This window comes from Accipiter gentilis, chromosome 9 (assembly GCF_929443795.1).
Source record: "Accipiter gentilis chromosome 9, bAccGen1.1, whole genome shotgun sequence".
Lineage (NCBI taxonomy): Eukaryota > Metazoa > Chordata > Aves > Accipitriformes > Accipitridae > Astur > Astur gentilis.
In genome coordinates, this window is record NC_064888.1 from 44,416,840 (window position 1) to 44,430,664 (window position 13,825).

General features: G+C 34.5%; 1 protein-coding gene across 1 annotated transcript in view; it reads left to right on the top strand.

The window, feature by feature from the left end:
• Positions 1-13,825, top strand: part of CFAP46 (cilia and flagella associated protein 46) — a 91,463-nt gene that overhangs the window by 64,945 nt on the left and 12,693 nt on the right. The window contains exons 41-51 of the mRNA XM_049811264.1: positions 1,193-1,381; positions 2,138-2,326; positions 3,036-3,170; positions 4,105-4,284; positions 5,830-5,997; positions 8,236-8,333; positions 9,022-9,101; positions 9,532-9,683; positions 11,485-11,606; positions 12,024-12,076; positions 13,203-13,367. Coding sequence (XP_049667221.1) covers positions 1,193-1,381; positions 2,138-2,326; positions 3,036-3,170; positions 4,105-4,284; positions 5,830-5,997; positions 8,236-8,333; positions 9,022-9,101; positions 9,532-9,683; positions 11,485-11,606; positions 12,024-12,076; positions 13,203-13,367 — 1,531 coding nt within the window. The remainder of the gene's footprint in view (positions 1-1,192; positions 1,382-2,137; positions 2,327-3,035; positions 3,171-4,104; positions 4,285-5,829; positions 5,998-8,235; positions 8,334-9,021; positions 9,102-9,531; positions 9,684-11,484; positions 11,607-12,023; positions 12,077-13,202; positions 13,368-13,825) is intronic.

A 13,825-nucleotide genomic window follows, 5' to 3' on the forward strand; every position in this document is an offset into this window, starting at 1 on the left:
TCCCTCTGGATGGCATCCCTTTCCTCCAGCGTGTCAACCGCTTGCCGTCATCGGCAAACTTGCTGAGGGTGCACTCAATCCCACTGTCCATGTTGCTGACTGTCATGGTTTAACCCCAGCCAGCAACTAAGCACCATGCAGCCGCTCACTCACTCCCCTCCATCCAGTGGGATGGGGGAGAAAATCAGGAAAAGAATTAAAACTCGTGGGTTGAGATAAGAACAGTTTAATAGAACAGAAAAGAAGAAACTAATAATGATAATGATAACACTAATAAAATGACAACAGTAGTAATAAAAGGATTGGAATGTACAAATGATGCGCAAGGCAATTGCTCACCACCTGCCGATCAACACCCCACCAGTCCCCAAGCAACAATTCCCCCCCCATGCTTCCCAGTTCCTATACTAGATGGGACGTCCCATGGTATGGAATACACCGTTGGCCAGTTTGGATCAGGTGCCCTGGTTGTGTCCTGTGCCAACTTCTTATGCCCTGGCTGGGCATAAGAAGCTGAAAAATCCTTGACTATGGTCTAAACAATACTGAGCAACAACTGAAAACATCAGTGTTATCAACATTCTTCTCATACTGAACTCAAAACATAGCACTGTACCAGCTACTAGGAAGACAGTTAACTCTATCCCAGCTGAAACCAGGACACTGACAAAGATGTTAAAACACCACCAGTCCCAATACTGACCCTATATGAATAAAGAAAGCCTGTCTTCAAAATAATGTATTTTGGGTAATGGAAGCCTGCAGCCTACTTTGCTGGTGTGTACCATTATTATACTCTAGCATGCAGCTTTTTTTTCTGCTTTGCCTTTTTTAAAGAGCAAGTATTTTTGTGCAGCTACCAAACCCATTAATATTAATATTAAAATTCTGGTTCTATGTACACATTTGCAACTCCTTTGGAATTAGATATTTGTAACAGGTAAATAAAACATGAAGAGTAAAAACCCAACTGCTCTTTTTCTATGCAGCTGCTTTGATTGCTTTTTAATATGTTTGACATTGAAATTTTTCTTTTAAGTTACTTAAATATCTTCATAGCAGTATCTCTGATCTATTGAGGTGATATTGTGAAAATGTTTGCTTTTTAGTTAAAAGAAATACAACATTCTAACTTACCACTAAATTTGCAAAAATATTCAAAATTAGAATTCTACTTTCTTTTGTATTTCAGACTACAAATATTAGTATCCCATTAATGAGGCAACTAGCTAATAGGAAAATAAATCTTGTAGAAATTCTTTTGGATATTTTTCATCTTGTTATAACTGAGAAAAAACTTAAAGAAGTGGGAGAAGCATCGTCTCATGAAATTGTGAAGGCATTCATCAGGGGAACTATTGAAGATGGTGCAACAGAACAGGTAATACAAAATATTTAGTCCTATGATTTGCATATAAAAGGTATAACAAAGTTTCACAGGGATGTTTTCGATAGCAGGACTTCTTCCACTGCTGAGGAAACGGGTCCCCAGACTTTTCACGTAGTTTTGCAGCAAAGAAAATTCCAGTGTGTGTTTTTTGTCTTGGGGATGGTTTATTGGGTTGTTTTGTTTTGTTTTGTTTTCTCAGAAAGATTTTGTTCCTTAAATGCAGAGACATAAAAGCCACTAAGACTAGCAAGGAAATTACTTGAGGCTTTGTAATTGATGGCAGGGGAGGCATGGTTTTCATTATTGTCTCTTCTTTTTAAAAAGAAAACAGTTGGTTTTAAGCAGGACCGTCTAACTGAGCTGATGAATAAGAACATAAGACGTGCCCCACTGGAACAGAGCAGTAATTCTTGCCTGTTATTCTGTCTCTGACAATGACAATAGGAGATGCTGTTACAGGAAAGCATAGTAGCCTCACCATTCTCTGCAGTACTCTCCCCTTATCCCATGTTTTCCTCAGGACTGATTGTTGTTTGCTTATGGACGTTACAGTGTACTTTTTTTTAATCAATTGTTAATGAATTTGTATATCTATTAAAGACAGCTAGTTCATAGTTGAAAGCGTAATCACATTTAACAAATGTGTTTGTATGTAAATATATATATGTGTTACATTTTTTTAAAGAAGTATATTTCTGTATGTGTGGGTATATATGAGCAAATAAACATAAATATGTATTTTACCAGGATTGGAAGCATATGGAATGCACTGTGGGTCATATTACACTGGCTCAGTTAGCAAACATACAGAATCTTTGTAAAGGCTGTCCTGACATCAAATCCAAATACCTATATCTCACTGGAAAAACTCTTCATTTACTTGCCATTAATATAGATCCTGTACATTCAGAGATTTACTGGAAGCCAAATGTTATGGTATGCATTCTTTTCTCCATTTAAATTCATTCTTGTGTGTAAAGTTTGTCTGCCACAATACTTTTTCTGTATATACTTGTATACTACTACTCTTTATTTAGAGCTAGGTTTTACATATTGCATGCAAGCCATAATAGAAATGAATATACTAAATTAAGTAATTTCATAAAAATGCTTCTGCCTACATGCCATACTCATGTAGATAATTTTTTAATTCATTCCTGAGATATGCTAATTACAATATTTTCAAAAGAGAAAGTAAAAAAATTCCTTGAATGCCTTAAAGGTCTAGGTAGGCTGGTCTCCAAATCCATGCAAACAAGAAGTAGATTAAAAGTTCAGATTTGTAAGTTCCTTTTGTGTTGTTGTAAGAACACCATGTAAGAAAAGTAAAGTTGATTGAGTTATTATAAATTCAGTGATGAATTAAAGTGTTCAGAAGAAATTTAACTGAGGACAAATATCAGAAAATAAAAAACTTAGAGGTTATATGGGGGGCCTTTTTAGTTCTATTAGTCATATTGTCATCATAACATATTAAGAAATTTTTATGCCTGATAATATTGCTAAATCTTTCACTATCAAGGGATTCATATAGTGAGATGATTTAAGATGAGTTCCATTTTCACCTAGACATTCACAAAAGAAATTAAGCCAGCCATGCTTAATGGAATGATTAATTATTCTTTTCTTATACTGTGATGAGTAGGAAGAAGCTAAATCAGACATCGCAAAAACTTCCCTGACTTCAGCAGAATGCAGTGAACAGGAAGTGAGAGACAGCAGTTTACTGACTAATAAATGTCAATATGTTAAGTATAGGAGGAAAATACAGGCATTAAAGGTATATTACTGTATGTGCTTGCATTAGAATTTGAGTGCTTCCTTTTTATGGAATAATAGCCACCTTACCTTATCAGTTCTATTTGAACTGATAATGGAAATGTCTGTAACATAAATTTGATCTTACAAAAGAAAAAAAATCTCCAAAGTACTCCCCCAAAAACTTCCTTCCATCGCTACTCTGCTGTCCAGCTCTGTCCTGCCCCTCAAAACATGTTGTGGGAGCTCCTGATGGAGCATTCCCGGTTGCTCCCAGAAAGAAATAATTTCTCCTTCAGTGGTTTGCCACTGATTGAGCCTGTAGCAGCCAGGACAAGAGAACAGGCAGCTTTCTCTCTGCTTCATAGACGTGCCTTTCTAAGGGAGCATAACATTTTGCAGGCTGGGAACAAAGAAAGAAATAACTTCTATCAAAAAACACTTGTAAAATTCTTAGAAAATTTAAGTTGTTTTGTATGGTGAGCTGATCTCTGTTAACTACTGCAGTTCAAAGCACACTAGGAATGTACAGTTTGTGTTGCTAGTATAATCAGTAAATAATTGAGATAAGAAATGTGTGGATGTATTTGTATTAAATCTAGTTAACTGTCAGTGGAAACAATGGTACAGAGAACTGACAGAAAACTCCTTTGTTCTGAGCAGCTCATATTGCCTGGAATTTAAATACTGTTCTGCTAAGTACATGTTTTATATTAAAGTATCTTATTAAAACATTTTTTAATGTTGTATAACAGATGTTGGTGTCTGCTAAATAATTAATCTGTGCCTATTTTGATCACATGTTAAATAAATGCCTTAAAAAGGAGAAAAAGCATTAAAATTAGTAATAAAAAAGTAATACTGATCTTTTCTAACACTAGTAATCTGTATACATATATCAAATATTTAATATTAATGTATATTTTAATATAAACCTTTTTATTTTTATAATCTAGAAGGAACATAGGTTGACTCAGAAGTATCTTTCTCAGTCCAGTGAAGCTCTGCTACAGTGTATGGGTATTGCATTCAGTCATAATATTACTGATATACTGGCTTCTGCTAGTTTTGAAATGGTCGAATGCTTTCAACAATTTGATCCAGTTTCAACTAGCCAGTTTTTGGCACTTCATCAGGTAATGTATTGTGCTTCTTTCCAGTATAAAAAGGGTGGTTTAAGTTACATAAGCAAAAATGTCTATTGGTCATACAGAACACAATATATGGATGCATATAAGAACTAGCGTGTAGTACAGGTAGTCAAATATATGATAAGTTTGCTGAGTTCAAAATGTTTGATCAGTGGCTTTTTAACGATTCTATTATCTATTGTGTTTGACTTGATGTTTTCATTGATGATTGCATACATGAAAATATTTTAATATGAATAAATTACTATAATGTGATTAGCTAAGATAAGACATTACCAGAAAATAGTTTCATCCTTCCCTAACAAATAATTTAAAAAAATGTTTCTCTAGATTTGTTCATTCATTATTTTCAAGTAGATAGAAAAGGTTTACATTCAGTTTGTCAAATCAACACCTATACAGCGTGGTCCCATAGGTGGCTCAAAGGTGTATGAATCACTCGTGAGTATTTGCCTTCATCACAGAGAAGATAAGGTACGGCTGTAAGGCTTATTTTCCCTACATCAGGAACAAATAATACATACTTTGTACACCATCGTCTCCATTGTAGAAATACATAAATGTACCTTATAGTAATTTCCTTCCTGCCACATCAAGGCAACCGGAGGAAATTATGACAGACAGTAAGAACCTGCCTCCATGTCAACACTTAGATTTGCAAATACCTCCACCCATGGGTGGAATGGACTAGGTAGGTCTTTTGATAAATCAGAAAACAGCTAATACGGGGTTTTGTTGCTCAGTCCTTTATTGCTGTACTCCTGCAGCACACCATATTATTTATGTTTTTTTGTCATACTTGTTAGTGAACAAGCAACGTAGAATGCATATCAAGGTACAAACCCCATGAGTAGACATGTCTTTTACTGGGAGAAAAATTCTGCTGATTCATTTACTGTGCTGCCCAGAAAGGTTTCTATTTAAAAAACCAAAAAATTTAAAATGTCACTCCATGTCAATATTAAGCCTCCCTTTGGAATTTTTGATTATGTTAACCCAAATTGCATTTTTTTTTTAACATGAGAGCTGCATTAAAAGAAAAAAAATGCTTTAGCTCTTAGCAAGCATTGTTTTAAAGGACAGAATTGGTATGTTTGCTGAAAGAAAAGGATATAAAATCTTACCCTTTATATTGTTCTTTGTAGGAAGTCTGTTAAAATGTGTGATATGATGGCTATACAGTGAAAGGCACACAAACACAGAGAAGAATCAGCTTACTTGAAAGGCTAAGTTCAGAACACAGACATTTACCTTTCCATGTACACCTTAGATGACTAAATGCAGGAACATAGATGATAAATGTAGACAAAGAAGTCAATTCTAGCTCTTCATACTTAAGAAATCTTCATAAGTTATTGCTAGACTGTTTACATTAGACTGTAAACACAAATAGCAGACAGGCATTTGCTAACCCATATCACCTTTCAAGCAAGAGACTTTAACATACATATATGTTTTAACAAACATAGAGTATATATGTATTGATATTATTTTGGGGAGGGGAAGTAAATAGATATAAAAATTTTACAGAGTTGTTCAGCGTCTATGATGATGAAGAGTATCCTTCTAACAGCTACATCTAACACCAGCAGCTCTCAGCTGGCAGGATTACTGCATCTTCAGAATCATTTAAAACAAAACAGAAACACAAGTGATCTTCTAAAAAATGTGGAACAGCAACTGACTGCTACTTCAATGGTAACTTTTTGAGATGTGCTACTTATTAGTGGTTTATATGTATGTTATCTAAATACACAGAGACACATATATATACACACATACACAGATATATATCATTTCAGTTATTTCTGGAATTAAATAATATTTCATCTGTTTTCTTTAAACTCTATTTACTTCTTTTTCTTAATTTGAGTCATAGATTGACTTGGTCATTAATCAAAATACATTTTTATTAGTATGGTATGTACTGTCCTGTGGTTCTGTTTATGCTAGGTTATCTGTGTGGCATGAGCTATGTGATTTAAGTTAGAAGTGAGATTTTAAGGATGCAATTCCAGTTTGTCTTATAGTTACAATTTGGTATAGCTGGATGTCAGAGTTGTGCTATCTGCACACTTAAATCATTAATTCCATGTGAGTCTCACCCAATCCAGCTGAAGATGCCATTGTAAAGGACTTTTGCAACAGAGACTCCTGTCAGTGTCTGGACAGCATCCAGTCATCCTGTTTGAGATACTCAAGTCCCCATGCAGGTGTTACCCTATGAAAAGAGCCTGGGGTTTTGTGGGGTTTGGTTTTGTTTTGTTGTTTGGGTTTCTTTTTAACAAACACTCTATCCATGAGTATCAGCAAAACTGTGATGTTGCAAACTGGATATTTAAAGAAACCAACCAGAAAACTGTAATTCATAGTTCTGAAGCAAATAATGGACATACTTTTCTGGGAGACAAATACTCTGTCTTTCAGTCTAAGCTGGCTGAGAACTCCTTATTTTTCAAATGTCTGAGGTCTAAAAGTGAATACCAAAACTAAGATAGGAAGACCCTAGGTTATAAATGAATGAAATTAAAAACTGCCAGCAAGTTACATACAAAGGATTAGCTGTAGCTGGCAGGGTTTAAGCATTTAGAAAATGTGACAAGCAGAGATACAGTACAGAGTAAGAAAAATACATGTTTGTAGGCTACTGTTTTGACTTTTCTCTGTATGGGCTGTATTATCTTATTTAGCAGAAGAAACAGGATAATATTTTGTTTAGAAGCCACTGTTTTTGAGTTGCTGTAATTATCTAACTGGTAACGGTTATCCTAGCTGAAAACATTCATTAACGCCCACCATGACTGCACCTGTCGCAGTAGCTCAGGAAAGAAAAGGTGGCAATCAAGACATCTGTTCATGGCTGCATTCTTGAACTGCATGATTCCAGGCAGCTTGAGATGCAAGAAATCAAAGTGGTCACTGAAGTAGTTCCCTCTGAGGGTATATTAGTGTTTTTTAAAACTCAGTTGAGATTTTTAGTTCAGATCAGGAATGCACTTTCAAAGTGAATCTCCCAGTTGTCCTTGCTCACGGTGCTTTGATTTGCATTGTGGTACAGTGACTGTATGAACAGTTTTCCTCTCAGACAAAAACCAAACTGAATTCTCTGATGCACTCAAGCCACATTGAGTGGGCATTCAGTCCAGGGGGCCAGTCCAGAGGTGCTCTGAAGTGAAAATCAGTGAAAGTGTACGGTGTATAAATCTGCTCCTGATGAGCTGTACCACTTGATAATGTAGGTAGACCCAGAGTGTACCGCGTGTGCTTAAGCACATAAAACTTCAATCTGAAAAACACATAAACACACATGCTTAAAGGCAGCAGTCTCAAAAAACATTTTACATGGTTCCTTTTGGTGAGGTGTCTATTCTTAACAAAATAATGAAGGACTTTTGCAAACATAAATGTTACAATGAATTATTATGCTCCCTTCCTTTGCTAGTTTTCTGCTAGTATTTGATAGCATTTTAATTTCACAGACAGTATAGTGGCCCAAAAAGTCATGTTGTTATGAAAAGTGGAATAAGTTACAGTATTTGTAATTTGTTTTAAATAATATTTATAAGTTCTTATGCACTGCACAAAAGTCACACAATCACAGAATGGTTGAGGTTAGAAAAGACCTCTGAAGGTCATCTTGTCCAGCCTACCTGCTCAGAGCCAGTTGCCCAGGATTCCTCCAAGGATGGAACTCCACAGTGTCCCTGGGCAACCTGTGCCAGTGCTCAGTCATCCTCACAGTGAAAAAGTGTTTCCTGTTGCTTGGACAGAGCCTCCTGTCCTGGTACATCTGCTGAGCGTTTCCTTTGACTTTTTTTTTTTTTTAATACTAGCATCTCCTTTCCTAGAATTACTATCAATTTTCTGATGAAAGAACTGAGATTGGAATTTTTTTAAAATATATGAAAATAATGCTACTTTTGAATTATTGTACAGGCATGGAGAAATCTCTGTATTCCTGTTGAACATTTTAATATAATGGATGAATTGCCGTCTAATTTCTACATAATTATTCTTAAGCATTCAGAAGACAGGTATAAAATTTCATCATTTTGCTTTAGTATTCTGTTTGTTACAAATGTCATTTTTTTTACTTGTAAATAATCACTGTTTTGATTGTTTATTGCCTTTTACTTCTAATTTTGCTGGACTTGAATTTTAGGATAGTGGACAAATTAATATATAGATAAAACTGCCTGCAGCTCAAAGCTGTATGTTTTTCTGATTTCCCTAATTATCTCTTAAATCTCCAGAGGTCACCTGAAAGGTTTCAGGCCATTCTTGGTATCCTTCTAAATTCTGTTAATAGCTTCCAGCTCTTATTGCTTATGCTCTTGAAAATGTTAGGAGGGGTCATATTTAGCTTTATAAAGCCACAGATGATCTCATTACTGCAGCCTAATTAGTGACTACTCATAAATTGAGTAGCAACTGACTGAGTTCCTTCACCAACTGTGAAAAGTCTTAAACAATTGTCGTGGAAAAAATGAAAATCTACCTTACTGGATATATAGCAATGAAAGAACTTTCCTTACAGCTCTCAGTTTGTTCCAGTTATTTTGCAGGTTTTTGCACCACAAGGTGAGGATATATATTGCATCTTGAGAGTATTTGTGAGCACATTAAATTAGAGGGTAATAATTACTCATCTTATAAATTTATTTCATATAAACAAGGCTGAACAGTCAAATAATCTACTCAGCAGTTTTCTGCTTTCCATAGATCAAATTTGTACAGTTCATTGATTGAGATGCCAAAAGTAAGTACTGCGCAGCAAAAAGGAAAACCCACTCAACCAAAGGGTAAGTGCTTCTTACATTTAAGAGATAAAAATCATTGCACTGATGTTATGAGAAGCTCATATCTTTCACTGTTGCAGTCAGTAAAATTTTTAAATAATTTTAAAAAGAATAGTAACTCTTATTAATACCAGAGGAAAGTAAATGCCTAAATACATGTGTTTCATTATCAGATATAGTGTACCTAGTCATAGTTTAAAGAATTTTTGTTTATATTTGAAGGCTAAAGTTGTTATAGCTAAATAATTGTAGAGATTTTTTCATTGTATGTTTTTGTATATATTTTGTGCTAAACATATATATAAACAGTTACTTCATTTTCAAAAAAATGCCGTGGCTTTAGAAACTGATGGTCTCTATACAATCATTTCTTCAAGTACAAATGTGAAGTCTCAAAAAGAGTCTTAAGAGGGTGTTATCCTCCTTTTAATAGTGCAAGCTAAAGTTTCTCGATTTCCTGTGAATCCTGATACATTTTGTATTTTGTTGGAAAAAGTGCGTCTTTACAAGCAGCAAAAGATGAAGAGTCATCTTAAACAGACTGTCATTCAAAACTTGCAAGAATGTGTCTCCCAAACAGATACGGTAATATATTTGATTACCTTATATTTAAAATAGGGTGAAAAACATGTACTAAAAACTATCTTAAACACTCTTTATGCAGAATTTTCAGTTTATTCCAAGTGTAACATCCCTAGTCTTCACAGTTGCTAAATGCTGTGTACTCTGCTTCAAGATTTAATTTTACTGTGTTATTCTGTTACTGTTCTGAATGTCATTCAGCAGCTTTGAAATGTCCAGTAGTTTATCAGAACTGAAAATTGATGCAATTGAGATCAATTTACGTGAGAATGTGCTGTACCTGTAAGATTTGCATTTGCAAATTTAAATTGCCTTTCATATCACATGAAAGCCCTAGCTGTCCCAAGAAAAAAATGGGAACATAGATCTAAACCCTTTAATCAAAATAAAACTATCTTAGCCAAAGATTTATTACTGACTTTCAACACAGGTTTCTTTCTAGAGCACACAGTATCTTTTGCGCTATAACTGTTTATTTGGACACAGTTGATCCAAGTCTGTTAGTCACAAAATTTTAATTCAAAGACACATCTCATTGGAATTCCATGTTTGTAGCTATGAACACTCTTAAATTCTAGATGATAAAAGTTTTCTGTTACTGCAAGAAGGCTCAGTTCTGTAAGGACATTGTTTTTCACAATCGGTGAACACAAATTGTGTATCATAAAGGTACACTGGAGAAGCCTGCAATTTTTGCTTTTACGTAAGCTTTTAAGCTGCATGGTTGCAGAAAGTTTTCTACACATGTGCAAGTCTACATCCTAGCATTCTAATTTACTTTAATTTTGGCTCCATTATATAAAATTTAGGTTTTTCAATATCGGTCAAAATTCACTGTTAAATACAGCATATTAACAAAAACTGGTATAGACCTATTTCTGTCATTAATATAAAGGTAAAAAATATAGATCATATTGAATTTCCTGCACAAGTTTTTGTTGTTTTAATCACATAACGTTGACACATCTGGTTCTTGAATTATATTTCTGTTTTATTCATCACATTAGCTTCTCTCAGTTAAAATACCAATTATTGCAGATGGTTGAAGTATTGATCACTTTTTCTTTTGTCCATGGCTGGCCTTTGTTGTAATGGCAGTTATGTAAAGATTGCTGTAGTTGTGTAAGTAAAGAAAAAGGTGATAAGATGTCAGGTAGAACAGACCAAAAAAAAAATTGGCTTAGGGGTTTTTAAAATGCATGTGCGCTACAACTTTCAATAATTATACATGCAACCTGCACAGAGCCACACAAACAGAGCCTTGGGTGAGAAGTCTGTTCATTAATATCAACACTCTTCGACACTTAGTTGAGCTCATTTTTCCAGGTAGTGTTTTTGTGTCCATCTATACTGGCTGTTAGAAGCTTTCGTTTTTAGTGTCATCTGCTCCTACATCATTCTATTCTCTCCTTATCTGTTTTCTTAATTCTGTTTATTTTTTTTTTCCTAAATTGGTTCCACTGATCTCTCCATACACTTTCATTTGCTTCTTCTACATTCATCTTGCAGTTTCTGTTTACTTCTCAAAGTTGTCCTTTCACAATTTCATCCCATTATTTGGAGCACCACATTATCTTTTCTTTCTGCTGGTCTTCCCCATTGAAATTGCAGAAGTATATTAATCCTTTAAATAATAAATATTGACATCTTGTACTGATTCCTATGTCAGAATATTTTGCAAAATGCTGATGTTTTGAATGTTTCAAATGATTTGATTTAGCCTCTGATTTAACATAATACACTCTCCATCCTTGTTAAATAGCATTTGTAAGTATTCTGTTTTTTGTTGCAATGTGTGTAATAGACTGCAACAGAGAAAATAGATGATAATGGATATGATTTGACATCAGATTTCTCTGAAATATTAGAAATTATGGAAGAATATCTGAAGCCAGTGCTGTCACAGTTTGATTTTTCTGATACCAGGTAAGACATTTAGACTTGCTTTATCATCATTTGTGAAAACAGAATGGTGACTCAAGTCCTACAAATACAGGAATGGTTTTAGTAAGAATAGACCCTCTTGAATGAACTTTTTATGTCTTGAAACAGTATATGCAGGATATGCAAGACTAAGAGGATTGAAACGTCATAGACTAATGGCCATTTCTAACAAGCACTGTTCTCCAGCTTAAGTTGTACAATATTGAGTTCAGGATGAAACTTTATAATTTAACTAGTTAAGGATAGGATTTCCAAATGACAGGAACTCCAAAGGGAGTACATCCTTTGTGTAAAATTTCTTTGAGATTGAAGCAGATTTGTCTTTGTGTTTCCTGTGAAAACTTTTACTTACAGAAGTACTAGCGCTGATAATATTTTCACTGTGATTCCTCTTCCCAGAGAACAGAGCACATCAGTTTCAGCAGCTGAATCAGGAAAAAGAAAATTGAAAGGTAAGGACACCAAACATACTAAAATGCGGGGTATGTGCTCTCTTGAGTACAATATATGTATGTGCGTGCGTGTACAGACAGTATCAAAATCCTGTCATTTTAGTTTCAATTTTTGTGAAGCCAGGGAGAAGAAAAAGTCTTTAGCAATGGTTTTGTCTGTTTATTTTCTGTATCAAGTCAAGTATTTTAGTATACTTCCAAAGAGATTATTTATATGCTGGATGGACCTATCCTTCTGCATGTATTTGCAGTCTTGCAACCTATACAGGCTTTAGACAGCTAAATAAAATGGCTTTATTACAAACCAGTCTTTTCAGGAGAAAAAACAAAAGAAAGAACTTAAGATAAGTTGATCTTTCTTTGTTTTGTCTTTTCCTGCATTTTATGTTATGGCAACTCACATGTTGTTTGCCTTAACGCAAGCCTAATACTGGAATATGTCCCTAAACCCACTGCAAGAGAAGAGGCTTACTTTGGGGATGAGTTTTTTGCTTTATGGTGGGGAGCAGTGAAGTTTCTCAATTAAAAATACTAAAAAAAGATATACACTTGCATTTGCTTTTACCTGCAAGAGTTTTTTTCTGCAATCTGGCAGCTGGCTGCTTCTGTCATTCTGCAAAGACTGAATAACTTGTCTTCTATGTATTTGTTGTTTCTCTGTAGAACAGGAAAATGTTGTCATAACGATATTCAGTACTTTTTTTCTAAATAAGAGAAACAAAAAGTTTCCTACAGAAAGGCACAGTTAGTATTGGATAAGAGCTCCTTTACAACTCTGTACTGTTTAGCCAAACACTGCTAAGGCACTTTTGCATTTCCAAACATCATTTTCTGGAATACATTGCATATACCTGGACTTCAATCAGAGGTGGTTGGTTATTAATACAGGGATATTTTTCCATCTGAAGAACGAGTGGTCACAAGTGCATATGCATAGAAGTTTGACAACATCTTAGGAGTAACAGTATCAAAAGAAGTATTTTTGCATAATGCACTTAATCCACAGTAAAATGGAGTTCAGGTGTCATACAGCAGAGGAAATCTAGGTTTTTACTTCTAACTTCAATTATTTATATACACACTGAGAACTACTAAATTTCACTCATGTTCTGTCATATTTCTTCAGGTACACCTATGGACTTAGGATTGTGTGTGGTTTTACTAGGAGATGCATTCTTTATGGAGTTGCCTTTGGAAGCTCTGAGTATCTTTAAAGGGGAAGGAATTAGTTCTGTATCCAGAGATTTTTCTCTCCAGATCCTCTACAATCGAATACATCTGGCTGAGTCAGGTACTATTAGATAAACATTCTTTGCATTAGCATAATGATGCAGCGAACAAGATACTTAAAATTTAAATAATATGAACAATGTGTTATATTTTACTGGAAGACTGCCACATACGATAGTTTTCCAGTATTTTAGATGGAACAGATAGTACAGTAGACTTATTTCAGGCTGATTATAGTTGCATTGCTAGCTAATTTAAAATAACCTCTACATATTAAAGAATAATGTCAAACTCAGTGGAATCTAAAATGGCTTGCAAAGTTTCAGTTATACAAGTATGGTCTTAAACTCTTTAAAGCTGTTTTCAACTGCACTGAAAAAAACTGAAATAAGAATTTAGACTTCTGTTAGTTTTCTTTAACATTAGTGTAAGAAAGACTTTGCTCAAAGTATCAAATATAAAAAACTTAATCATTGAGCTACTTTCTGTCTGTATAGCTAAGATAACATTAAGGTCAAT